Below are 26,401 nucleotides of genomic sequence, written 5' to 3' on the forward strand. Positions count from 1 at the left end.
GGAAGCATGATGAATGGTCTCTATGTGTTGGAAAATAAAGCTAGTCTTGTGGCTATAGAGTCATTGAGTTCATCTAGTGAGAGTCAAGCCTATCTATGTCACAGTTGTCTTGGTCATCTTTCTTTTGAGTCATTAAAAGTTATGTTTCCAAAGTTGTTTAAGTCTTTGTCAATGAATCAGTTGTAGTGTCAGACATGTCAATTGAGTAAACATTATAGAAACTCTTTTCCTTTGAGAAATAAAATATCTAAAATTTTATTTCATATTGTTTATTCTGATGTTTGGGCCCTGTTACTCTACTTATTGAGCCTAACTTAATCAATGATTACTCTATATACACCTAGATTTACACTATGCAATCTAGAGATGAAGTGCCTAAAATTGTAAAAGACTTTCAACGCATGGTGTTCACTCAGTTCCAAATTAAAATTCATATTTTCTAGTCGGACAATGCATAAGAATACTTCTATAGTGATCTCACGGAATTATTTCCTTTGAGTGGATCTCTTCAATGAAGCTCTTATGCTAGGACACCCTAACAAAATGGTGTTGCTAAAAGAAAAAACCATCATCTTCTCGAAGAGGCTCATGGCTTGTTAATCCATATGAATGTTTCAAAACGTTTTTGGATGGATGTTGTTCTGTGTGTTGCATACATCATCAACCATATTTCATCTCGGTTACTAGAGTATAAGGCCCCACATCAGCTTTTGTTTCCTATAGCTCCACTATCCCCCATTCCAATGCGTGTTTTTGGGTGTTGTTGCTTTGTTCATAACTTGTCCCCTACTCGAGGTAAACTTGATCCTCGTGCTATTCCTTGTGTTTTCCTTGGTTACCCTTTATCTCAAAAGGAATTGCTTTGTAAATTTTGGGTTTAGAACATAGAGAAAAATTGATAGATTAAAACTGGGTTTAGAAGAGAAAAACTGATAGAATAAAACTGAGTTTCGTATTCGTCCAACAAATGAGAGAAACCTTAAGCCCTACTGGTTTCTTATCGTTAGAATAGCGAGAGAAAAAAGAATTCCAAAACAACCTAGCTTACAAGTTGAACACGATTAGGAGAGGCATGGGACGTGCTATAATCATGATGTAGCAAGGGTCTAGTCATTGGACGTGGCCAGATTCGTTACTTTTACATTGACATAGCTTGGCACGTCTCTGCCGACTTTTTAATTCAAGCTCATCTAATTGGTTCTTTTGATAAATATGTGGATTAAGAAATAAGAAAAATTAAAAAAAAACTGAAAATTAGAATAGGGGGTTCCCTACAAGGAAAGGGCTGCTGACATATATACATATATATATATATATATATATATATATATATATATATATATAAACAAAGCAAATAAGAAGTTTTCTCATTTTTTATTTTTTTTAATCCATATTATTTTTGGAACAACCAATGAGATGCACTTTAACCTAAATAATCACTTCTCCTAAAATTTCTCCGAAACTACCTCCCCCACAATCCCCCACTTTCTCCAAAATTATCTCTAATTCCTATTTATCTTCTAAATTATCTCTAATTCCTATTTATCTTCTAAATTATCTCTAATTCCTATTTATCTCAAAAATTATCTCTAATTTAGTAGAAAGTTTTTCTCCTAAATTATCTCTAATTACTATTTACCCTCTCCCCAACTTTTTATCTATATGTATCTAAAGAAAATTTGGATTAAAAAATTAAAGAATTATTTAAATATTCTAGGAAAATTATATAATAACTTTAAAATATTTATTAAAAACACAAAAAAATAATTATATATGTTTACAAAGTATATCACAATATTATGTTCTAACGATTTAAATTCTGTTTTTCTAGATGATCAATTTAAATGTTATTCAAATAATAAAAACTTAGCATTAAAAATAAAATCTTATTTAAATATTTCAATAAATGAATATCATAAATAAAAAATATTATAAATATATAAATAACTATATAAAAAATATTTAGTAATATGTAATAGCTTTCAATAAATAAAATTCAAATAACAAAAAATTAAATATTTATATAAATATTTAACATAACTAGATTTTAATATAGTAAAAATAACGAAAATATGTAATAAATTGAAATAATCTCATAACAGTAGAAAAATAATTATAACATAATATTGAAATTAATAATAATTCGATATATTACAAAATTAATAATAAAGTTATGTAATAATAGTATAAATTATAATTTTATGGATTATTAAATTCAATAAATAATTAATATTTGAAATTTAAATATTTTACATATTATTTAAGTAGTTAAGTAACTAAATATTTAACATTACTAGATTTTAAATTAGTTAAAATAAAGAATTTATGTGATAAATTTAAAAAAATATGAAAAGTAGAAAAATAATTATAACATAATATTAGAATTAATAATAATTTAATTTTTTTAAAAATTAATAATTAAATAACTTTAATAATAATTTAATATTTTTATATAATATTGTAAATAACAAATTGCACTTATATCAATTAATAATTCAAGAAAACAACTTTCATAAAAATTAATATTTATTAATACTTTTAAACTCTTAATATATATTTATAATATAATTATATATTCTAATATTAATATTTATTATATTCTAGTAATTATTTATCATTTTTTGTGATAAATGTATTTTTAGTATAATTATGTATAAATTTATTTTTGTTTTGTTATTTATAAAAAAACTTTCAATAATTATTGGAGATTAAACTACTAATATTGAAATTTTTAATTTTTTATTGTACTTATTATATTTATTGTATTTTTTATATAACTTACTGATTAATGTTTATTAGTGATTATACTATTTATTGACTAATTTAATATATTTTTGGTACTTATTGTATTTTTTCATTATCAATATATTTTTCAATAATTGTGTATTTTCGCTATAAATTTTCAACAATTATTGGAAATTAAAATATTGTTATTTATCATAGATGAAATATTAATTTATCTGAAATTATGAGCGTTAATGAGTTGGTTCAATTTGGTTGTAGGTTGTTTTGCCAACCAAATTGACCTGGTCAGTTGAAACCGATTAACCATTTGTGAAAATCGACCCACTCAAGTTATATCAGTTTGGGTTAATTTTTGTGGTTTGGTCAGTTGGTTCAAAAGATTTAAACTTGAAAATTAAATTTAAATTTTAAAAATTATAGTGTAATTATTAAAAAAATAAATTAAAAAATAAAATTTATGATATAAAACATTTTAGATTAAGAAATATGAAAAATTTCCCACTTTTCCATATTAAAAATTATATTTAAAATATAAAATATTAATATATATCAAAGGTTAAGTCATCCAATTTTGATCGATTTATAAATGGCCAAAGTGAAACTGATCCAATATGGTCATGTCAAGTTGATCGGGTTCATCAATTTAATGAACAAATTTAACTGAAATCAATTATTGTTATTTTTGTATTATAAGAATTTTATCAAAAGTAGTATATAAAATATGAATAATTATTAATTATTTAAAAAATTGAAAATATAAAATAGTTGTATACTCTTATGTGTTTTTATTAGGGCCACTTAGTAGACCACACCTTAGAGTTTTACATATTTATTTAAACCTACCTTATAGTTTTCATGTTAATAAAATATCTCATATATTTTATAACATATTTACTTAATCAACCTTTCATTAAGGAGTGTTTGTTTTGCTATTAGGGCCATGATTTTTTATTTCAAAAATACCCTTATCACTTTTTTGTACATAAAACAAAATTGATTGAATATAGCCAATAGAGTGGTAGCCCATGTCCTATTAGGGGCAAAAATGGCATTTTATTTTTATTTTCTTTTGATAAATTTATTTAAATAAGCATTAGAGTCGATACTATAATTTTCCACTATCAAATGGAAGATTGATTAAATCCATAATAAATTATAAGTGGTATTTTAGTAAAATAGGATAAATTTTAATATATCTATAAAAATATAACGAGTATTTTAGTAAATGATTATTTTTATTATTTAATTTTTGCTTAAACAATCAGGTACATCGCACAGTTCCCCGCTACTATATATATATAAATTTGAATAAATACTTATTTTAAATGAAATCAGACAATACGAAAGACTACGGTCGGCTAAGAATGCACAGACAGACCAATACACCTCGATATTTGAGCCAGTGCCCTAGTTCGAATTTCCAATCCACAACAATTCTACCCATTGCTACAAACTTAACATCACATAGCGAACATCTCATTCTCTCATGTTATTTTGAACAGAGAGATATTCCTAATCCATGGAGGTAGTGTTTTTGCGGGTAAGGATGGGTAGACTTTATGCGGGCAGGCGATCCGGAGCCAATTTTCAGGCGTTCACCTGCTTCCAAAGAGCGCACTCTAATCCGCATTCCTCCAACAGTGGGAATGTAGTGGTTCTCTCTTCCTTGGCGTTTCGATCAACTGCAGAACCATCGGTGTCCACAGAAGAATCCTTCTTTTACGTTGATAAACACTGGGAGTCCTCTCATTCTCTGTTCCAAATCGGCCATAGAAGAGCCCCTTCCAGGTTGGTCCATCACTGAATGTGGGTTCCTGAACATGCCGAGTTAAATTTTCTTCTGTCTGTTTCGCTGGCTGGGTTGGACTAAGATTCTGATATTCAGTGCTCTAGGGCTTTTGTTGCTTTTTCTACGTACAACAAGCAAGTTTCTTGGGTTAATGTGCTCTACCATCAATGTTTTTTTTTTTTTTTTGTTTCGATTGCTTTGTTGCAGGCAATAATCCGGTGGGGTTGTGTTACTTTTCTATTTTATTCGATTTTTTAGGGCTTTGGTTGTTCTATTATATAAAATAACTTGGTGGGGTGTATTATGATTCTCTGTTATTCAACTTTATAGGGTTTTGACATACAATATCTGGTGGATTTGGTTAATATTTTCTTTTCTTCAGTGTTCTAGTGGTTCGGGTGATTTATTACATAGAAAGATGTATGATTTGGTAACTATTGTCTGTTCTTTGATGTTTTAGGACATTGCTTACCATATCAAGTGTTACATTTACCGTAGTACTGGAGTGCATTGCTTTAATTGGACCATGAATACATTTCTCAACTGTTCTACAAAATAGAATCAGTTTTAACTCTGATTTGTGTAGAACTAATATTTAGGAATGGTGTCTAACTCGGAGAAGGAAATCTTATGCTATTGCATGAGTGGTGGTGAATTAGTAACATATCCAGATGGATCTGTTTCTTACAAAGGCGGCATTACAAAAGGAGTGAAAGTTGACAGCAATACCAAATACAGTGATTTTGTACGCGAGCTCTGCAGCAAATTTGAAATTGATCCAAACACAGTAACCTTGAAATATTCCACTCCATTTGACAAGAGCCGCCTTCTTGCTTTGTCAGATCAGTCTGATTTTGCAAATTTGCTAGGTTTTAACCAAGGATTTGCGGATGTGTATGTAGTTAAAGAAGAGAGGTGTGTAGAACCCCAGGAAACTACAAGGTAATTCGCATGGTGATGACATTTTTCTTTTATGGCAGATAATGTTCTTATTATCATTGATAAGTAACTCAAATTACTATGATCCAGGTGCTCTGGAGATGTTTTGGTAGGATCTGTAGTTGAAGATTCTAACCTTGAGGAAGCATCAAACAAGGCAAATGACAAAGCTCCTTTGCTGTCTGCATTATGGGAGAATGCCATAAAAGGGGTAGGACAGATGTTTCACAGTGGCAATGAGTTCCGAAATGCACTTGCCAATTTCTCAATAGCTTGCCGTTTTGGGTATAAGTTAATCAGGAATGACCGTAAGCGCATAACTGCACAGTGTGATGCTGATGGCTGCCAATGGAAAATCTATGCTTGTAAAGTAGGAAAGACCAACATATTTAGGGTACGCAAATATGAAGATAAACATACCCACCCAACTAATTATGAGGAGACTGTGAAGTGCCGAATAACAACGAAGTGGGTTTCTAATATTATAAAGGAAAAATTTCAAAACAACCCTGATTATACACCACGGGAAATAATTAAGGAAATAAAGCGTGACTACAATGTTGACATAGCTTATAAACGGGCCTGGCGGGGCAAGGAAAGTGTAAAGGAGGCTGTAAATTTATCACTGAAGAACTCCTTCACGCTTGTACCTTGGATTTGCCAAAGACTGATTGAGTCTAACCCTGGCACTGTTGCTGTGTACACGTCAAAAGGTGACTTAACATTCCATCAGCTATTTATTGCTTACTATGCTTCTATTCATGGGTTCCGTGTTGGTTGCCGTCCTATTCTTTTTGTGGAGGAGAAATTCTTGAATGGAAAATATCTTCATACATTACTTTCTGTGACAGCTGTGGATGCTGACAATAGGATGTTTCCCGTGGCTTTTGCTGTGGTTGAGTCGGGATCCTTGGAAAATTGGAGATGGTTTTTTAGAAATGTAAAGGTGGCTCTCAATGACAATAGAGATATCATTTTTGTGTCTGACCGGACGGAAGACATTGTTAAGGCAGTTGAGGAGATATATGGGTCAGTGCTTCATGCACATTGTTACCGCCACCTGACCGGACGTTTCAAGATGATGTTAAAATGCTTACATTTGTCCCCTTCAGTGCGGGATGTGCTAAAGATGTTATTGGATAAAATTGCATATGCAAAGACTAGGGTAGATTTTGACGATGCTTTGGGCAAAATGAGGTCTATTTCAGAGGAGGCATATGGCTGGGTTCTGAAAAATGAACCTATTCACTGGGCTAATTCACTATTCCCTGGCAAGCGTTATGACCAGTTCAGTGTGAATATTGCCGGTTCTTATGGTGCATGGATTCCAGAAGCACAAGAGTTGTCCATAATAGAATTGATTAACCTAATCTGTAAAAATATAACAGATATCATGGTTGGAAGGCAAACTAATTGTGCTGCCTGGAAATTTCCTGTGGGTGGTACAGTTGAAGAACTGTTGAAAAAGAATATTAGCAAAAGTGAAGGATTACATTTCCGTCGTACATCAGCCTTTAGATTTGAAGTTTTTGGGGTTCCTATCAATTATTGTGTGGACCTGCACCAAAGGACATGCTCTTGTAGGGAGTGGGATATGGTTGGTCTCCCATGTATACATGCATGTGCAGCCCTTAAAAGTATTCAAGCTGACATTTATTCATATGTGGAAAAATGCTACCTAAAAGAGACACAAAAGGCCATTTACTCAGAGTGCATGCGTGCAGTATGGACGAATGAAATACCTCATGGTACCTTCATGAATGGGATTGTTGATGATGCTTCAAATTCTGGACTTGGTCTTCTTCGTCCTCCTCCTCCATGTGCTCGCCGTTTGCCTGGTCGTCCAAGGAAACATATGGAGTCTCGAAACAAAGAAAAAAATATGGAGCCTCAAAACAAAGAGAAGAGGCCACTTCATTGCAGTCTATGCAAGGAGACTGGCCACAACCGTAGGAGATGTAAGAACCAGATGTAACACTATACAATTGAGGTATACATAGTTCTTATTTCTTTTTTTTTTTTTTTTGAAATCTGACCATATTAAATATGAAACAACATAACATATAGAAAGAGGGGTTAGCATTGGTAATCTAGGTTCTTCAGGAGTGGGAATGGTGTTTAGGGATGGTTATGGTGGAGTGAAGGTGCTTTTCTTGGGGCCTATTATGGATAAAACTCTTTAAGAGCAGAACTGTTGGCTGTATTACAATAGTGAATCTAAGACATTTAATGGACATCAGAAAGTTGATAATGGAAGGGGACTATCAGTTTGTTTCATTCACAATAAGAGCCAGGCAATGTGGCAATTTAGGCAAGTTTTCAAGAAGATTCTGTGGTTGACGGGTGGAAAGGATATATCATTTAAATGGGTCAACAGGTCAGCAAATGGAATGGCTGACATGTTAGCAAAATTAGGTTAATAGACAGCAACTTTTCTGGGCCGCAATATATTGATTTCAACATGTATAGGGATAGGTGGAGTACTTCCATCGCATAAAGGGGTTTCAAAATACTTTGTACATATAGATTCTTTATATAACTTAATAAAGTTTTACAGTTACGCGTCAAAATATATATATAAAGAAGGGTTTCATAACCCCAATAAATCCCTAGGTTACTAAGTAGTCCTAGCTGCCTAACCCCAATATAAATTTTAGTAATATATAACAAACTAGCTACTGGCTTCTTCATTTGTTAGCTCCCAATATAGTTGTACCCTGTTTACCCCTTGTTTGGATAACATATCCGCAAAGTCATTTGCTTCCCTTATGGTGCATTGAAATATTTTTTGCAATTCTTGCTTCAGCTTTCTATTTTCCCTCATTACTTGCCTATATTTATTTTTTTTTTGAGAAATGGTGAATATTACCAAAAGATTAGAAAAAGATAAGGCTACCGAGGTAGAGTTTCCTCAGCAGCCAGGTACAGATAAATGCAACAGGTTATGGATTACAACGAGAAATCATCATCCCATACAATAGCATTCCAATGATCAACAAAATGCTTAAAATGGGAACCCCTAAATAGATTGTGAATGGAGATCAATTTCACCAAAGTTTTCTCAGTTGCAGCACACACTTTCTCCAGAGGACTGGCCTTGTCTTCAAACAAGCCTGACCACGCCACTGAGGAAAGAGGAAGGCATGGTCTGAGGGGGTGATCTAGTTCATACGAAACACATGAGTCCAAACCTTGGGAGAGTAGTTGCAAAGGATGAGCAGATGATTGGCAGATTCCTCGGCCTCCTCACATAAACAACATCGACTAACAAGGATCATCCCTTTTCTCCTCTACACATCAATAGTGGGAATTTTATCCTTGATGGAAACCCAAATAAAGAACTGAACCTTCAATGGAATGGCTGTCTTCCAAAACCAAACCCAAGGGGGGAAAGGTTCATCTGTGAAAAGCAAAGAATTCAGCATCGACTTCACTGTAAAAATAGAAGAAGCTTCTTTGGTCCACCAAATCCTGTCAATACCTAGGGGTTGAAACTGAACTTTTTCCATAGCTTGCAGTAAACCAACAAGAGCTTCCACTTCCCAATCATTTGTCTCTCTTCTAAGCATCAACATCCAAACAAGCTGGTTGAAAAGTCAAGACATTCACAGACCTGTGCTTCCGTGTTGTGAGTCAAAGCAAATACTAAAGGAAAATCCATGCTGAGAGGGTTGGCACCGCACCCCGTCTCTCCAGAAAAAAATTCTTTTGCCAAAACCAGGCTTGAAAGAAATGCAGCTGAAAAAAAGATTCCTGTTCTGCAAAATACCCTTTCACACACTCATTCCAAAACTTTCTGGTGTTGCACCTGATTCCCAGCCAAAGGAAGCTTCCCCATATATGTTCTGGATTACAGATTTCCTAAGCAGGTCACACTCCGTTGTAAGCCTCCACAGCCACTTGGTTAGCAAAGTTATGTTCATTTGTTTGAAAGGCTTAATGCCTATGCCCCCTTGCTATTTGGATTTACAGAATACAGACCTCAGACCAAGCCATGAAGTGAAAACTCTTTTTCTCTTCCAAGCCATCCCTAAGGAAGTCTCTCCTCAAATTTTTAATAGTTCTAATCACCAAGGCAGAATCCTTGAACAACGACATAAAATAGGTGGGCAGGTTTGAAAGGACACTTCTGATAAGAGTGGCTCTTTCTCCTTTTGACAAGTAAACTTTCTTCCAGCTGGCTAGCTTGAATTTAATCCTTTCAATTACTGGGTTGCAAATGTCCTTCGGTTTACAGTGTCCCCATGGGGAAGCCCATCAAATTTCGAAGGAAAACAGCTTACTCCACAACCCAAAACAGCAGCCAGTTCGTCAAGATGTGGCACCTCCCCTACAGGGATTAGAGCTGGCTTTTTGCAGATTAATTTTCATACCAGAGGCAGTTTCAAAACAAATGAGGAGGCACCTAAAGGAAAAGCAAATCCTGATTGATGGGCCTTGAGAAGATTAAAGAATCATCAGCAAATTGGATGAGAGTGATTGGATTACCATTCTTAGAACTGTGAAACCCTCCATTTAATCCCACAGACTGCACGGTCAATGAGTTTGCTTAGCCTTTGAGGTTGCCATTAACCATAATTGAAAATTTTGCTGCAGCCATACAACTTGTGATCCACTCCCTCCACTTCATGCCAAAACCCAATCTTCTTAGAATATACTCACCAAAGTCCCATTGAACATGGTCATATGCCTTTTCCAAATCCAACTTGCAAACTACACCTGGAAGTTAGAACACCTGCTTTGAGTCAAGAGTCAATTCATTCATTTGCCTTCCATCCACGAAAGGAACGTGTGAGGGGCAGTCCTAACTTATCCATGAGAACTTATCAATTGTTCTTGGTCGAAGTTTGATTTCTCTATGAGAACTTTGAATCTCAGCGAATCCTCCCTCTTATCCATGAGAGAAATGTTCCCTCATTGATGCTTTCTGAGTTGATGACAGGCACAGGGAAGACCATGGATCAGTTCTTTTGCGAGTTCTTACCATCTTTGTAAACATTGAGATAAGGGCGATTAATACGGGGGAGAAGATGACGTCAAAGGAAAGCTTCCTGCCGGCAACAAAATGGAGGATGATAATGGTTGTGGAAAAGAAAAGATTTGTGCTGGAAGAAATCGGAGGAGGTTCTGCAATTAAAGTTAGAGAAGATAAGAGATCTGTTGTAGTCTTGGGGAGGGAAGCAGTCTGTTGGTTTAAAGGTTTCCTTGATGGAACAATTTTTGCCATCACAGAGCCTGAATGGAAAGGAGAATTGGTGATAAGTAGGAAGAAATTCTTGGTGGAGAAGAAAAGCAAGAACAGGGGTACCTATATTCAGCTAATTGAAGTGTTTGGAAATGGAAAGAAGCAAGTGGTTTGTATACCAGAAGGAAAAACGAAGCAAGGTTGGATTTTGATTGCTGGTTCTCTCGATGATTTCGAACAAAGAAGGTTGGGATTGGAAAGAAAATCAGTCCTTCCTATCCAAGAATTAGCTGCTGATAAGAGCCTAGCAATTTCACAGGTTGGAGAAAAGTAGAAAGAAAATATAAGAGGTGTCAGTGGAACTATTGCGTGTCCAAAGCTTGTATTAGAAGGACCTTTAGAAGACTGGGAAAAGAAAAAGGTGATAAGTCTCAAGGGGGAAGTGGTGGACTGGAATGGAATCCTAGCCGATGTCATGAAGACGATTCTTGAGATTGAACACGCATTCCTGTTTCTGTTTGAGAAGAAGGCTGCTATCTTGGACCTTGGTTGCCCTCTTGAGGTTGCAGCAAAGATACAAACACAGGAAGGTTGGGCCTTGCTACAAGGTTGGTTTTCGTCCTACAATGAGTTTGTGTTGGAGGAAGAGGAGGTTATTCAATTAAAACTGATTGGGTTTCCGTTCAATCTTTGGAAGCAGGAGGTTTTCTCCAGAGTGGCAGATCTCTATGGAGGGTCGCTCATTGCAGTTAACCTTTCTTCCCTTCAAGCCACTAAGATCAAGATTCAGGGTTCTCATCCGCAGAGAGTTACGAGGTTTGTTGAGATTTCTTCAGGCGGACGATGCTGGAGAGTCTGGTTAGCATTGGAAGTTGAAATGGTGCTATGGGAGAAAGGCAAGGAGGTAGGAGGCAATGGTGACGTGTCTAGAGTGTTGCCAAGTGGACAAGAGTTTATGGAAAATCAGCAGTATAATGTCGGTTCTGCTTTAGAAGGTGGACTATTGGGCTTTAAGTCATTAAATATGGTCTCTTTAATTTTTTTTTGAATTTCATCGTTCGGTTAGACCGATGGCTAAACCGTTGTTTGTGGATATTTTGAGGGAGGGGGGTAAAAAGCATGGTCCACCCGCTGATCCTGGGTCGAACTGGCAACCCAAACCACCTGTTATGACTAGGCCACATGATAACTTAAAGAGCATGTGTGAGGCTTTTAATAGGGCGATGGAGGATGGCATTTGCAATCTATCATCGTCCCCATCGTCCCAAGGCAATCGAACTGGTTCGAAGCTCTCGCAGCTGCAGTGGAAATGTCGCAATAGGCCTAATCCTCGATATGAAAGGTCAAAGGCGGACTGGGAGGAAGATGACGATGACATAGAGGATCTTTGGGTTCATTGTGAAAACTTAGATGATGGTCTCTCCTTTGAAGATGATTCCAGTAGTAGAAACTAAGATGACGGAGATACTGTTCAGGTCAGTGTAGAGAGTGGGAATGATTTTCATATTGGTTCACCCTTTGATAAAAAGGAGGTATCAATAAATAAGGGGAAATCACAAGTTGAAGACATACTCCTCTCAACTATGAACAAAGATGTTGTCTTATGGCCGTCACCGATTAGTGGTGTGAAGGATCATCCAATTATTCAGGAAGGGATTAGAGGTGCCTAAGGGGGTAAGGAACTAATCCCAGATGAGAGACAGGAGCATGGTGATAAATTGGTGTTTCGGCAGGAGAACTAGGAGATTACAAAAGATACTCTGGGAAGGGGTACAAGTTTTGGTTTGGCCAAGTCAAATAATCCTTCGAGGCCTTCCCAACTAGTTAGAACTGAAGTCAGGGGTTTGGAGAGGTTCCAAAAGGAAAAGGGCACCGAAACTCTTGTGTCTAAGACGCTTGTCATTCTTTCTTCTCAGCATTCTGGTAACTTCTATAACACTGTTGGTTTAATTTTTGATGCTAACTTGTATCATGTTGATCCTACAGTATATCCAGATCCCAGCCAAGGCCGTGATTTGCCCATGAATCTACCAGAAGAAGGAGAGAATGTGAGAGAGGAAGAAGGGGAGGATGTGTTTGAGGCTTGGGGTGAAAGGAGGCAGAAGGACAAGGAAGGAGCAGGGACTGATAAGGGGATGGGTACAGAGGGGGACAAAGAAACCACTAAACTAATTCATTTGCAAGAAGATGAGAATGACTGGGAGGGGGTTGGAAGGGTCTTAACTAAAGGGAAGAAAGAAAAGAAGGAGGTGGGAGAAAGTAAAAGAAGTCAAGAAGATTAGAGTGTTATGGATCCTGTGGTGGTTATGTCTGAAAAATGGGGTTGAGAGTGGAAAAAATCGAAGAAAAGGAATCTCAAATGGAGGCAAGCAAAGAAAAGGGGGGCAAGAGGAGAAGGAAGTTAAATGAAGTTGAAAAACTCATTAGTGATGTGGTAGGGGATAAGGAGTTCAGTGCTAGGGGAGGGAGGAGGAGATGAGGTCTGTAGGATGCAGGGGGGTTGGGTTCAGGATTGTTGTGATCATGAAAATTGTTAGTTGGAATGTAAGGGGGTTAGGTAGTGCCACAAAAGAGGAGAAGTCAAAGGGGTATTGAGGAAGGAGAGACCTGATTCTATTCTAATTCAAGAATCCAAAATTTAGGAAGTTGATAAGAAGTGTGTGGGGAGAGAGGAATATTAATTGGAGCTTCGCTCCCTCTTGGGGTGCCTCGGGAGGTATCATAACAATGTGGAGGGAAGAAATAGTTCAATGTTTGGAAGAGCTGGTAGGGAGATACTTGGTTTCTATTAAGTTGAAGGATGTACAAGACAGATTTGAATGGGTTCTCACGAATGTCTATGGGCTAAACTCATATAAAGAAAGGAAGAATTTGTGGGAGGAGCTTGGAGATGTTAGGGGTCTCTAGGATGGACCTTGGTGTCTACTGTCTAGGGAGAGATTTTAATGTAGTTAGGTATGTAGTGAGACAACAGGAGGCAAGCAAAGAACCACATTGAGTATGAGAAAGTTCAACTCCTTTATTGAAGCTTTTGAGTTAAGAGATATTACTTTTGGGCAATCCTGTTATACTTGGTCAAACCTTCAAACTTCCCTTATCCTATCCAAGCTTGATAGGTTTTTAGTCTCACTTGACTGGGAAGAGCATTGGCCAGGTTTAGTCGGAAGAAATCTACCTAGGGTCACCTCAGACCATTGGCCCATTTGTTTGTTTGAGAGAACTAGTGATGGTGGCCCAATCCCTTTCATATATGAAAATATGTGGCTCACTCACCCGGATTTTAAAGAGAAAGTTAAAGTTTGGTGGAATAGTTTGGTAACACCTGCAATGTGGGAAGGCTAGAAGTTCCTTAAGAAGCTTCAATTGTTGAAAAAGGAGATCAAGGAATGGAATAGGGTGATGTTTGGGAGATTGGAGGAGAAGAAGGTGGAGTTGATTTCTCAGATAGAGGCAATAGATAGCAAAGAGGTGGAGGGAATTTTAGATGTCGCTGATAAGGAATTGAGGTAGAATTTGAGGAAAGAACTAGGGGAGACCTTATTGAGAGAGGAAATTTGTTGGAAGCAAAAGTCAAGAGAAAGATGGATCAGAGAAGGTGATGGAAATACAAAATTTTTCCATACCATTGCAAACGGAAGGAAAAGGAAGTGCATGATTAACTCTTTAGTGGTGGGGGGAAAATGAGATCACAAATCAAGATGAGATTGCTAAAACTTTTGCAGAAAATTTTTGGTCAATTTGTAGAAGACCCCTAAGTGAGAGGTGGCGGATTGAAGGCTTTGATTGGGAAACTCTGGATGAGAATCAAGTCCAATTTTTGGAAAAAAGGTTTGAAGAGGGAGAGATTAAGGAGGCAGTTTTTTCTATGGACAGATCAAAATCTCCAGGACCCGACGGTTACACAATGGCTTTCTATTAAGATTGTTGGGAGATAATTAAAGGAGACTTGGTCAGGGTGTTTAATGAGTTATACAGGTGAGGGGTGATAAGTCTGGGAATGAATTCTACTTTTTTAGTTCTGATCCCAAAAAAGAATAATGCCAACCAACCAGGGGATTTCAGACCAATAAGTTTGGTCACTAGTATTTACAAGGTGATTGCAAAGGTGCTGTCTCTGAGGATTTAAAAGGTGATCTCCCATTTAGTTTCTCAAGCTCAAGGGGCCTTTGTGCAGGATAGACAGATTATTGACCAGATATTAATTGCAAATGAATGTGTGGAGGCTCATAAAAGATCAAAGAGGAAGGGAGTGGCTATCAAGTTGGACCTAGAAAAAGCCTATGACTTAGTGGATTGGAGATTCTTGATTGAAATTATGAGGAGAGTGGGTTTGGAAACTTGTGGTGTAAATGGATCATGGGATGCCTGCGAACTTGTCATTTTTCAGTTATAGTTAATGGGACAGTGTATGATTTATTTGAAGGATTACATGGGCTTCGGTAGGGTGACCCCCTCTCTCCTTTTCCTTTTACCCTGATTGCTGAAGCATTAAGTAAATTGATTTCAAGAGCAAATGGTGTGCAATCAGGGGATGGTCAGTGGGGAGGGACAATGTTTTAGTAATTCATTTACAGTTTGCAGATGACATTCTTATTTTCTGTGATGGAGGAAGTGGGAAATTTGAGGGTGGTTGTGAATCTCTTTGAGAAGATGTCTAATTTGAGGATTAATTGGTCAAAGAGCTTACTGGTTGGAGTCAACATTGAAGAAGATGAAGTGAGATTTCTGGCAAGTTCTCTAGGTTGTGAGAAAGGTGAGTGGCTAATGAAATACTTGGGTTTACCCCTTGGAGATAATCCTAGATCTGCTAGTTTTTGGTCTCCGGTGGTGGAAAGGATAGAGAAACGATTGGCGGTGTGGAAAAGAAATTATATTTCATTAGAGGGGAGAATAACCCTAATTAAATCCACTCTAGCAAATCTCCTAGTGTACTATATGTCAGTGTTTATGATGCTCCAAAGGATAGTGGGGAAAGTTGAAAAAATCATGAGGGATTTTCTATGGGAGCTAGGGGAAAAAAAGAAGGATCATTTGGTTAGATGGGAGAAGGTGAGTAAGCTGAAAGAGGAAGGGGGTTTGGGAATTGGTAATGTTAGAATGAAGAATGAAGCTTTGCTGGGCAAATGGCTCTGGAGGTTTCCAAATGAAAATGAGAAATTATGGCACAAAGTGGTTGCAAGCATTCATGGCATGTCGTGCAACGGATGGGATGCTGGCTATCTACGTAGGGCTAACTTGGCTGCTCCCTGGAAGGCCATCCATGATGTCCTCCCTATGTTCCTTGATTTTATCAAGTATGATTTGTATTCTGGTAGTAAAATCAGATTCTGGGAGGATTTGTGGATTGGGGATACTCCTTTAGGGGAGAAATTTCCTTTTCTTTGTGATCTGTCTAGGTTCAAGGGTAAGCCTATTTCTGATTTCCTAAACCATCATTCTCACCTCCAAAATTGAATTGGAACCTTGGTTTTAATAGGAATCTTAGAGAGTTTGAACTGCTTGCAGTCTTTGAGTTGTTAGGATTGCTGAATTCAGTTTTCTTGGGGGTAGGTGGGTCCGATTCTAGAATTTGGGGTCCTAATTCTGATGGATTTTTTTTTCTTGTAAATCCTTTGTTCATTTGATGGTTGCTACACAGTATTCTCTTCAGTTTCCAGTCAAAGAAATTTGGTGCCATCCTATTCCCCCTAAAATCAATGCTTTTTGTTCGGAAGTCTTTCATGGTTGTATTAATACCTTTGATGTACTTCAAAGGAAAAGGCCAAATTGGTGCTTGTCCCTTAACTGGTGTGTCCTGTGTAAGTTGAATGGTGAGATTGCTATCCACCTTTTTTTATCATGTCCTTTTGTCAGCTTTATTTAGAATTGGTTTACATCCCTTTTTGGGTGCATGTGGTCTTCTCTTGACCAATTGGAAGGTTTATTCAACCCTAATGGTTGCAGTGGTAAGACAATGAGGGGAAGGATTCTATGGAGGTGCACTAGAGCAACAATACTTTGGACCATTTGGGAGGAAAGAAATGATAGAATATTTGAAAGTAAGGAAAAATGCAAGGAGGCTCTAGTGGAAACAATAACATTGAGGGTGGCACATTGGGTAAAAAGTTTAAAGCAGTTCTCAGATTTTAGAGTTGAAGACTTCTTCAGGGTTTGGGGACTTATTGCTGCTTCATCAACTATGAGGCGACAGGTTTGTGAGACCTGGTCCCCTCCAACAGAGGGTTGGATGAGGCTGAATTTCGATGGGAGTTGTGTGGGTAATCCAGGCCCTTTAGGTATAGGGGGGGGGGCATTAGAAATGAAAATGGCTCCTTTATTGCTTTGTTCTCCGGTCCTGTGGAGGAGGGTGATGTAGCTAGGGTGGAGTTTCTAGCTGCAGTATATGGGGTTGAGAAGGCCAAAGAGCTGGGGATTAATAGACTAATCATCGAGGGAGGCTCAAAAACTGTGATAAAATGGTTGCAAAAAGGGGAAGGAGTGACCTAGCAACTGAAGAATGATTTCAAAAGGTTCAAATGGATGTCAGGAAATATGTCTATTCAGGTGGGTTGGTTTAGGAGATCAGCCAACAACTTGGCTGATAGCTTAGCAAAGCAAGGCGTTCAAAGAACATATATGTTCTGGGCACATTTGTAATTCTCTCTTTGGTCAGCTTCTATGCTGATTTCTTTGTAACTTCTTGTTGTATATTAAACCATCTTAATTAATGAAATTTTCAGAGTTATTGATAAAAAAAAGGACCGTGTGAGGGAGAGAGAGTTGGACCCAAGACACACCTTAGCATATTGACAAGGACCTTTGACAATAGTTTGTAAACATTGCTCCCTAAACTGATTGACCTATAGTCTTTAAAATGCTCCAACCCTTTTCTTCTTCAAAATGAGGGTTAAAAAAAGTAGCTTTCACTACATTGGCCACCTTAGTAGAGGAGTGAACTCAGAGAAAACTGCTAAGACATCTTGTAGGACCAACATTTCTTGAAAAACTCGATTGTGAAGTTGTCAGTGCTAGGAAATATGAGGCTGAACGTGATCCTGGTCATTTGTTTGTTCTCCCTACCAAGAGCTTCTAACTCTACATTCACTCCCTCTACCATAACAAGTGGGGAAATTGACAATATCTCCTCTTCTTCCTGTTTGTCCTTGTTTTGGCAAGGCACAGGTGTTGGGGCTTGAGAGTTCACTTTGGATAGCCAACTGGTTGCATGCCATTGACTGGGAAACATGAGAGCTTAGGTATTGCCTCTATGGTGCTTGGAAACATCAAGTGGAACCAGGGCAGGCTTGATGTTGACGATGAGATAGAGTTGCCACCATAGGACCTTCGAGGCAATCTTTGATGACCTTCATGATAAAGAGCCTCACCTCTTCTTCCAAAAAATAACTTTGGGCCATGGCCTTGAGGGTATGAAGGGTGCTGGCTTGTCTTGGAGGGGACACATGATTGGATTGACAAAGAAGGGGGTCTTGTAGAAGGTGGAGCTTGGGGGTTTGGTAGAACTTGAGAGATATGGGCTTCGGCTAGAGTGTTACTAGGGTCAACGGTTGGGTTTAAGTGGGCAAGGTTAGAGTTTTGGATCACGGGGAATGGGCCACTAGTTTAGGCTAGCTAGGTTTAAAAAACGTGGCTTCGACCATCACTTCTCTAATTAGGTCCTTGAGAGCTTCTTTATACAATTTTTTTTGGTTCAAAGTTTGAATTAATCCCCATGACATCCTCAAATGTCTCGCACACTTTGTGAAGTTCCTAAAATTTGGGTCGGTTTCGAGGTGGACTGGAAAAGGAAAAGGGCCTGCCTAAGTGGTTAGGTGTATCTTTGCTTTCGGGACCTCCATTTGAGATTCTTGCGGCGTTGTTCATTGGTGGTGTTTGGATCTCTGATCTCTTTGCCTATTCTTGTTACCCCCTAGCTTCTACTCCTTGTGTGACTTCTTGAATTGGATTCCCAATCCTATTTCCATAGAGCCTCTCTTCCCCCATTAATTACTCTGAGGAATGAGGCTCTCTCCTGCTTCGTAATAGCCTTCTTCTTCCCCATGTTTTTCGAAACTAATAGGATCTCGGGTAGAAATTTCTGCCAGATGGCAACCATGTAGAAAATGCCTCTATAGACAACTTTGATGGCTGTTGGGATTGAATGTTTCCACTTCCACTTTCAAATGCACCCATTTGCTGCTCTCCTTAGCCAAGTAAGAGTTGTCCACTCTAATGAACCCACCACATAGTTCCCCCATTGTCTTAATGATCTTGCGGTTCCAGAGATGCATTGGAAGACCAAAAATCGTTATCCAACATGAAGAAACCTTCCAGTTATCCTCCATTACTCCAACCCTTTGGTGCCACTTCCCAATCTAAAACGTAAAACCATTGATCACAAACCCCTTCGGCCAAACCTGTAGTACACGATTGGCTTCTTTAACTAATAGTAATAAGACCAAGAACATTCCTTTGGGTAACTTCTGAATTTCGGGACATAGAAGCAAATCCCATTTTTGTTTCAAAATAGGACCTAACACAGACGCCAGTAGAGGTGGATCCCCTTCAAACTTACCGACCAAATACTTGTGCTCCTTGTTTGTAGCTTTCTCCAAGAATAGATAGATTGCCGACTCACCTCTAACTACCTTGCAATCTCCACCATGAGGCCAAAGGGTAATCTTTTATCATTGTTGTAACTGGGTGATGCCTTATCACCAACATCATGTTATTTTTTTTTTCTGTTCTTTTAATGAAATTTTGGTTTTTTACCTATCAAAAAAAAAAAAACTCCTCACCAGTTATGAGGCTAGGCTTGTATTCCAGCCATGCCCTTAAAGGAATGAGAGCTATTCGCCATTCCCCACCGATCCCTCTCTAAATTTCTTTCCCCATCTGGGTCGAGTTCTCCCTCTACTCCAGGGGGGAATTGGAACACTTTTTTTTTCTGTTTCTGTTGGGACCTCCTCTAAACCTCTTGTTAGGTCGGACATTGCCGTCTCTTGAGTTAAAACCATCTCAGGTGTTCATGTAATGCTGGTCTCCTCAATCCCAACCATTGTGAAACTGTTGGAATCCTTGCGACTCACCATTTGCATGCATTTGGAAACCCCTTTTCCCGTCATTCAGCATCATTCATTGCCGTTCACCACCCCTTTCATCCTGCTGTTCAGTGTTCACCACCCAATGTACCTAGAGTAAGCAGCTTATTTTTAGTTGGGAATCTCCACCCATATTGACATTCTTAAAATTTAGTGCTTCCCCATTTTTTTGATACAAAAGAGAGCTTTACTCCAATGAGGGAGAATCCTTCCCACCTCGTTGAGAAAAAGAAGGTAAGCTAGGTCCCATGGGAGTGAAGTACTCAAAGCCTCCTGAATGTCCTGCCCCTTACATGCAAGCCAATATACTACAGTGTTACCTTATCCGTAGGTGTGGTTGTACGTACTATGTAAACGTTGCTAGACTCTACCTGATACGGAGTGACAATCCTTGAGTAGCGCATGACAGTTCCATGGTGCTCTCCATTCTCTTTTAAGGCACTTTACAATGAGGAGAGAGTCGCCTTCTATAAAAACGGACGAGCTGTCTATCTGCATGGCCAACTTGTAGTCTTTACATGCTGCCCACATTTCAGCAACTGAAACTGTTGTAGTACCTTTCTTTCCCAACTTGGTTTTTATGATTTCACGCTTGTGATTCCTTGCAATGCAGCCAAAAGTGTACTCGCCACCCTCCTTCGCCAAAGCATCAAAGATGATCTTGATAGAGTTGTGGTTTGGAGTGATCCATCTAACCCAATTTAGGGGTTTGTTGAGGTCTGGGTTGAGTGCCCCTGACATCACATTTGCCGTGAGGTGCTCAATGGCATGCTCTCTAGCTTTCCTAGCTAAAACTTGAGGGGAGGTTCTGGATTTGTTGAAGATCATGTTGTTCCTGTTTTTCCAGAGCAGTGGCAACAGCCAGAACGTGGTAGCCACTGTTTCCCCGGGGAATTCTCCAATCATTTGACTTTCTAGATGAAGATTTTCCCACTAATCCTCAAAATTACTATTACTGGTTGACAAGTAGTTTATAAACCTTTGGTCCACGAAACCCCAGGTTTGGATTGCTACTTGACAGTTTATAACAATATGGTCTTGATTGTCAATTTGACAACAAAAGGGACAACTTAAGTCTATGTTTAATCCCTAGTTTGCAAGATTTTGCTCTGTAGGCAACTTATTTAGAAGAAGCCAGGGAAACATTTTAATCTTTTCCATGCACCGTAGCTTTTGACATCCCCTTAGCAAACTGACCATATCAGGGCTTCAGGAAGGACCATTCCTTATTAAATTATATGCTGAGCTAATCGAAATACATCCACTTGTGCTTGGGCCTCAATACAGATCGTGAATGGGTATGGGGACAGGGGGTCACCTTGTCTAATCCCAAGGGAGGGTCTGAAGGCTTCTGATGGGGATCCATTTACTAATATTTGGTAGTTTACAGAAGTCACACATTCCATCACCCACCCCATCCACTTGTTATGGAATCCCTCTTTTTCTAATACTGCCTTGATGTAGTTCTATTCCAGTTTGTCATATGCTTTCTCCATATCGATTTTGTATGTAGCCTAGCCTGATCTACCTCTCTTTTTCCTCAGGGAGTGAAAAATTTCACGTTCCACTAGAATGTTATGGTTTATTTGCGCTCTTGAATCAAAAGACGATTGATATACAAATATTATTTTTGTTAGGACTGGCTTTAGCCTGTTAACCAGTATTTTAGCAATTATCTTCTATATCACATTACAGAGGCTTATAGGCCAGTAGTGCTTTGGAGTCTCAGGAATTCTCCTTTTCGGGATTAATGCCAGAAAGGTTCTATTGAGGTTTCTTGTCATTCTGCCCAAATGGAAGAAAGCTTTGATGGCATTGATTGTTGTGTCCTTCACAATTTCTCAGTATTTTTAAAGAAACTACCATTTAGGCCATCTGGGCCTGGTTCCTTGCAATCCTTCATTGAAGTTACTGACAAAATGATCCAAGTTACTGATAAAATTATCCACTCCTGCACTTGTGAGTCTTTCTTTAAAATTTTTAGAAATAATTTTTGTTTTTTATCTCATGGACATATCTCTAATTCCAATGATTTTATTTCTATTTATTCCAACCATGGCTAATGTGTGAAAATATAAGTTTCTGGATTTTTGAGCCCAAAATAGGTCCTCTTCTAGGAGTTTCTTTAATTGTTTCTGGTAAGCTTCGTCTTTCTTTGCTAGAATTGTATTCTGTGGGTCTTTTTCTCTATTCCTTTGACAATTGGCTATAATTTCCATGAGATTTTGCTTTTGGTCGGAGATGTTCCCGAAGACTTTTTTCCTCCACGTTTTTAATTCTCTTGCCAAAAGGCTTGCCTTTGGACATATTACTCGCCTCTTGAGCCTTGAGTTTCAATATTTCAAGCATCCTCTATGAATTTTTTTAAGTTGTTGTCTAGGGATCACATGTTTTCAAACTGGAAAGGCTTGAGGCCCCAATCAACCTTATCCTCAGTTACTAGAAGCAGAGGAGCATGGTCAGAACTTAGAAAGGGGTGGTTGGTCAGCTGGGATTGTGGATATCTTTGCTGCCAAATGTGATTTAAACCCCAATCTAGTTTTTCCAGGTGCAGCCCTTTTTTCCTTGCGAGTTTATATTTCCTTTTGCTTTTAGTTCAATGAGGCTGGACTCCATGATCATCTTCTTGAAATTGTTTGCCTGGGATTGGACAGGATTGCCATTAGTTTTATCTTCTTGGGTTCAAATAGAATTGCAATCCCCAATGAGGCACCATAGTCTATTTATATGGGTGCTGATATCCACAGTCCAATTCCAAACCATCGGTTGCTCCAACCTATTAGGGGGAGCATATACAAAGGTGATTTTCCATGGGACTGGTCAAACTTTTTTCAAAGACTAGCGAATGGATTGATCTTTCGTTTGAAAAAAACCGCATTTAAACTAATACTATTCTTCCACAATCACCATAATCCACCTGAAAAGCCTGGTGTGTTTATAATATATTTTTTATCAAAATTAAAGTTTTTCATGAGTTTCTCCACCCTATCGGGATTGATTCGAGTTTCCATAAGGCAAACTATGTCAGGCTGATAAAGTTTCAAAGAACAAAAAGTTGCCAACGTCGCTTTGTGCTTCCAATTCCTCTAATCTTCCTAGTCAAAATTCGCACCATTGTTCACTTTATTTCTCTTTGCCCAGTTGTTGGCATCACCAGTTTCTCCTTCCATGCTCCTTTTATCCAGCAATGGAGCTTTAGGCATGGCTTCCCTCCTTAGCCATTTGTGGGTTGCTTTGATCCTCTTGGATCTCCCACTGTCTGTCCATCTCTTCCTCCTCATCGATCAGATCCTCATCTTCCTCAATATTGGCTCCCTTCTCAGAATTTTGAATTGCCTCATCCTTCTGATGGCTGGCTCTTTCATTCCCTTCTTTTCCCTTAGCAGACGCAGTTCCTTCATCATTATACCAGTTTTTGAGCACCCATTGCTTTGTGCTGGCTCATGGTTCTATATGAATTGCAGGAGTGTAGGACTCACCAACAGCCTTCTGGTTACCTGGGAAGGTGATAAACTTGTTTGCTGTTCTACCACCTTTATGGTTTGGGTTAACTAACCACTGATTTTTCCTCCTGTTCATGATTGTGTACCAAAAACGTCCTGGCATCCACTGTCTTGGCAAGTAGTGTCCTACTCAAGATTTCTTCTTGGGCTCTAGTACCGTCCAACCTTGGACCTGTTTGGCCTTTTCTTTTTTGGCAGTAGTAGTACATTGACCACGTCTTGTGACCCACAATGCCACAGGCCAGACAGAGGTTGTGTAAGTTTACATAGATAATTTTGTAAGCCCTGGCTTTGATCGGGACCTCCAGTTCCAGTTTTTGAGAAATGTCAACAGTGACAGACTCTTGGGAAGTGTGTTCGGTCTAGGGTGAGATTGTTCTTGTCCAATTTGACAACAGGGCCAACTTCAGCTAAAATGAGTTCCGGGTAATCACATTCCTAATATTAGTGCTTTCCCCAATTTAAGCTCCTGATGGGCAACAAACAACTTTGCACTTAGCTAGTCTTCATGGCTTAAATGTCCCAAGTATGGAACCAAGTTTGTACAATTACAATCTCTGAGGACTATCTATCAAAAAAAAAAAAAAATTACAATCTCTGAGACCCCATCAATGCCTGATCTCCCTGGATTTCCTAAGTGGCTTCTGTCAAAATTCAGTTTTATTTTATGATAGAGTGGAGCTGACTAGATTGCTCTTGTTGTGGAAGAATCTGGTATATGAGGCCATCTTCTTATAATATCTTCCAGTGGAAACATGACAAAACAAGGGTCTTTACTCAATGAACCACCCCCATCACTACAGTCTCCACTATAACTTATTTGCTATGGAATTCTTTCTTGGATATACAGAGCTCATTGTATTACTATTTGCATTAGCTCCCCTTTTCATAATAATAAGAATGGTGGTAATTGAAATGTGAATAGTTTCCCGACTGGTAAATCCCTTACAGTTAGTTATGTTCAGTTGCTTGTTAATATTTTTATTCTTTTTATTATTTCTTTTGTTTTATTGTTGTAATGAGGTTGGAAGAGGCACACTTGGTCCGATGGAGAAGGTAGATGAAAGATCCAAGGCATTAGAGTTCAATTCCTTCATTTATTAGGACTTTGAGGTTTTTCCTGTTCTGATACCACTGACAGAACTGGCATCAAAACAGGAAAAAAAAAAGAAATCTTGCAAGTATACAAGTCATTACTCTTGGTTACCTGCTTTCTATACAGTTACCCTCCTCGGGCTATTCAATTGTTAGTTCATCTGTCATGGACCTTGCAGATCTGGGAGTCCATGTGAATGATCTCTTCACAATGGATATTAAAGATTTGGCTTCTCTAATATGGTATTCTAGCAACTAAGGTCCATCAGCATTTGAGATCATCCACCCTGCTATCACCACTTGTGAGTTGCCTTCCACAAAGAGTCCATTAAATCAAAAGGTGGAACTAAGCTTTAATCCTTGTGGCATGCTAGAATTTCAGCCCTTGCACAGCCACCTTGGTCATTCAGCCCTGGGTAAACCAACAGAATTTGTTGCTTCTCTGAACACTCATCCCACACCTAACAATCCTAGGTTACTAATGGAATAGCTATCAGTTGAATTAGAAGCTACTGCTAGGAGGTGACTCCCATGCTTGAAACATTAAAGTCCTTTGTGGGGCATAACTTGCTACTGATTGCCAGCTTCTTGGCATAGAATCCATAAATACTCCTTTAAGTGTGCAATTTTGAAATGGTGGAGCTGTTTTCATTTTACTTTTGCTTTGGTTATGATTTAGCTGAGGTAGAGCTAAGGTCAAGTGGTTGCAACTAGCCCATAAATGCATTCTCATATAATGCAGTGTACTTGATCTTTCTTCCTGTGGGAAAAAGAAATAGAAATAAGGAAAATAGCGGTAGGAAGGGAATTGATAAAAGGTTCTATAATCCAGAGATCTAGTAGGAACCCAGAAAGGTGCAATGTCCGATATCAAATCCAAGAGGCTCTACACTGTTTCTGATGCAAGTCATTCTATTCCATTTGCGAGTTAATTCATGATTAAAATTTAAATTTTAAGGTAATAAAGACACAAAATGACAATAACATGCTGCAAAGGGTAATGGTCTCTCTGACACCAGAATACTTGGGAAGCTTTCTTTATACAATTAATAGGTTTGCAGCTTGGGCAGGTCTCAGGCAAATTGGTTGAATGCAAGTATTCGATGTATCAATGCAGTGAATGATGATAGAAGCTGGTCACGATGTCAAACTTTTGATGCTCATGCCGATGAAGATAAGAGAGCAAGATGAGAAGAGGAACTCTATTATGTCTATGTCTGCTCATTTTCGTTATAAAGTTTTCCGGTGAGAGGAGCTGGTTACAATCTAGTCATGCCGATTAATGGGAAAAGAGAGGGAATAGAAAAGAGGAAAAGCTAGGGTCTTCTTCCTTCTTTCTCTACAAGCAAAATTCCACCAAGCATCAATGCTTGACGGAGATCCAAAGTCCCAAACATCTCATCGCCTGACCATGTGATGAAGGGAAACTTCCTCATTTTTTCCTTATATTTTTTGTCTTTTCCTAAGTCCCAAATATCTCATTGCCTCACCGTTGTTGTTTGTGTAGGTCTACCATATCAGGTCGCCAGTTCCGCTCTTTAAAGTAACAAGGTTATATATAACATATATTAAAATATTTATAAAGGACTAAGCACCCCCACTTATCCTTGGTCCTTTTCTGTTATTTTTTTCTGTTGATGGTAGCTCATTTACCAACATATAACATGCCAATATCTCTGAAGTCTGAACATCCTAAGGAGGAATTCTATAATATAGGATGTGTTTCTAATTGTTTTTCCTTTTTTCATAATAAGAAACTAGTGTAAAGCCATAAGGCTATGTTTGGTTTGATAGAAAATAAGAGACATAAAGTTAGTGAAACTTCTCAAGTACTTTCAACAGTAACTTGCGAGGGAAGTTATTAAGGAAGGCATGGCAATTTAAAATAGTTGAACCATAAATTATCAGAAAGCAAAAGGGTATGAGATAAGAGGTTGCTTATGGAAGTGCTTACGAACACATTGACATATTAAATGGAACATATTTATGTCCAATTGCTCAATAAAAGACAGATGTTATGTATGAATTAAATAATAATATTTTTATATATTGTCTTCTGTGCAAAGAT

At 38.1% G+C, this 26,401-nt stretch overlaps 1 protein-coding gene across 7 annotated transcripts; it reads left to right on the plus strand.

Annotated features, from left to right (window-relative positions):
* The first annotated feature begins 4,120 nt into the window (after positions 1 to 4,120).
* LOC104610383 (uncharacterized) lies at positions 4,121 to 26,090 on the plus strand. Of its 7 annotated transcripts, none has more exons than XM_088886297.1 (4): positions 4,121 to 4,533; positions 4,995 to 5,476; positions 5,564 to 6,186; positions 6,325 to 8,043. In XM_088886297.1, the coding sequence occupies exons 2-4, from the start codon at positions 5,136 to 5,138 to the stop codon at positions 7,446 to 7,448; spliced, it is 2,088 nt and encodes a 695-aa protein (XP_088742423.1). In that variant the 5' UTR covers positions 4,121 to 4,533; positions 4,995 to 5,135; the 3' UTR covers positions 7,449 to 8,043. The 7 variants fall into 7 exon arrangements, with proteins under 7 accessions (XP_088742423.1, XP_088742422.1, XP_010275334.1 ...); XM_088886296.1 differs by adding an exon at positions 25,451 to 26,090 and having other exon boundaries at positions 4,122 to 4,533; positions 5,121 to 5,476; positions 5,564 to 7,463; XM_010277032.3 differs by adding an exon at positions 25,395 to 26,090 and having other exon boundaries at positions 4,123 to 4,533; positions 5,564 to 7,463.
* Positions 26,091 to 26,401: the final 311 nt, after the last annotated feature.

This window comes from Nelumbo nucifera, chromosome 4 (genome assembly GCF_055504915.1).
Source record: "Nelumbo nucifera cultivar China Antique chromosome 4, China Antique-T2T, whole genome shotgun sequence".
NCBI lineage: Eukaryota > Viridiplantae > Streptophyta > Magnoliopsida > Proteales > Nelumbonaceae > Nelumbo > Nelumbo nucifera.

Excerpts from the sequence above, each read along its gene's own strand:
- LOC104610383 (XM_088886296.1), top strand. The coding sequence starts at position 5,136 with ATGGTGTCTAACTCGGAGAAGGAAATCTTATGCTATTGCATGAGTGGT. Across the intron at positions 5,477-5,563 it reads GAACCCCAGGAAACTACAAG|GTGCTCTGGAGATGTTTTGG; the intron begins GTAATTCGCATG and ends ACTATGATCCAG.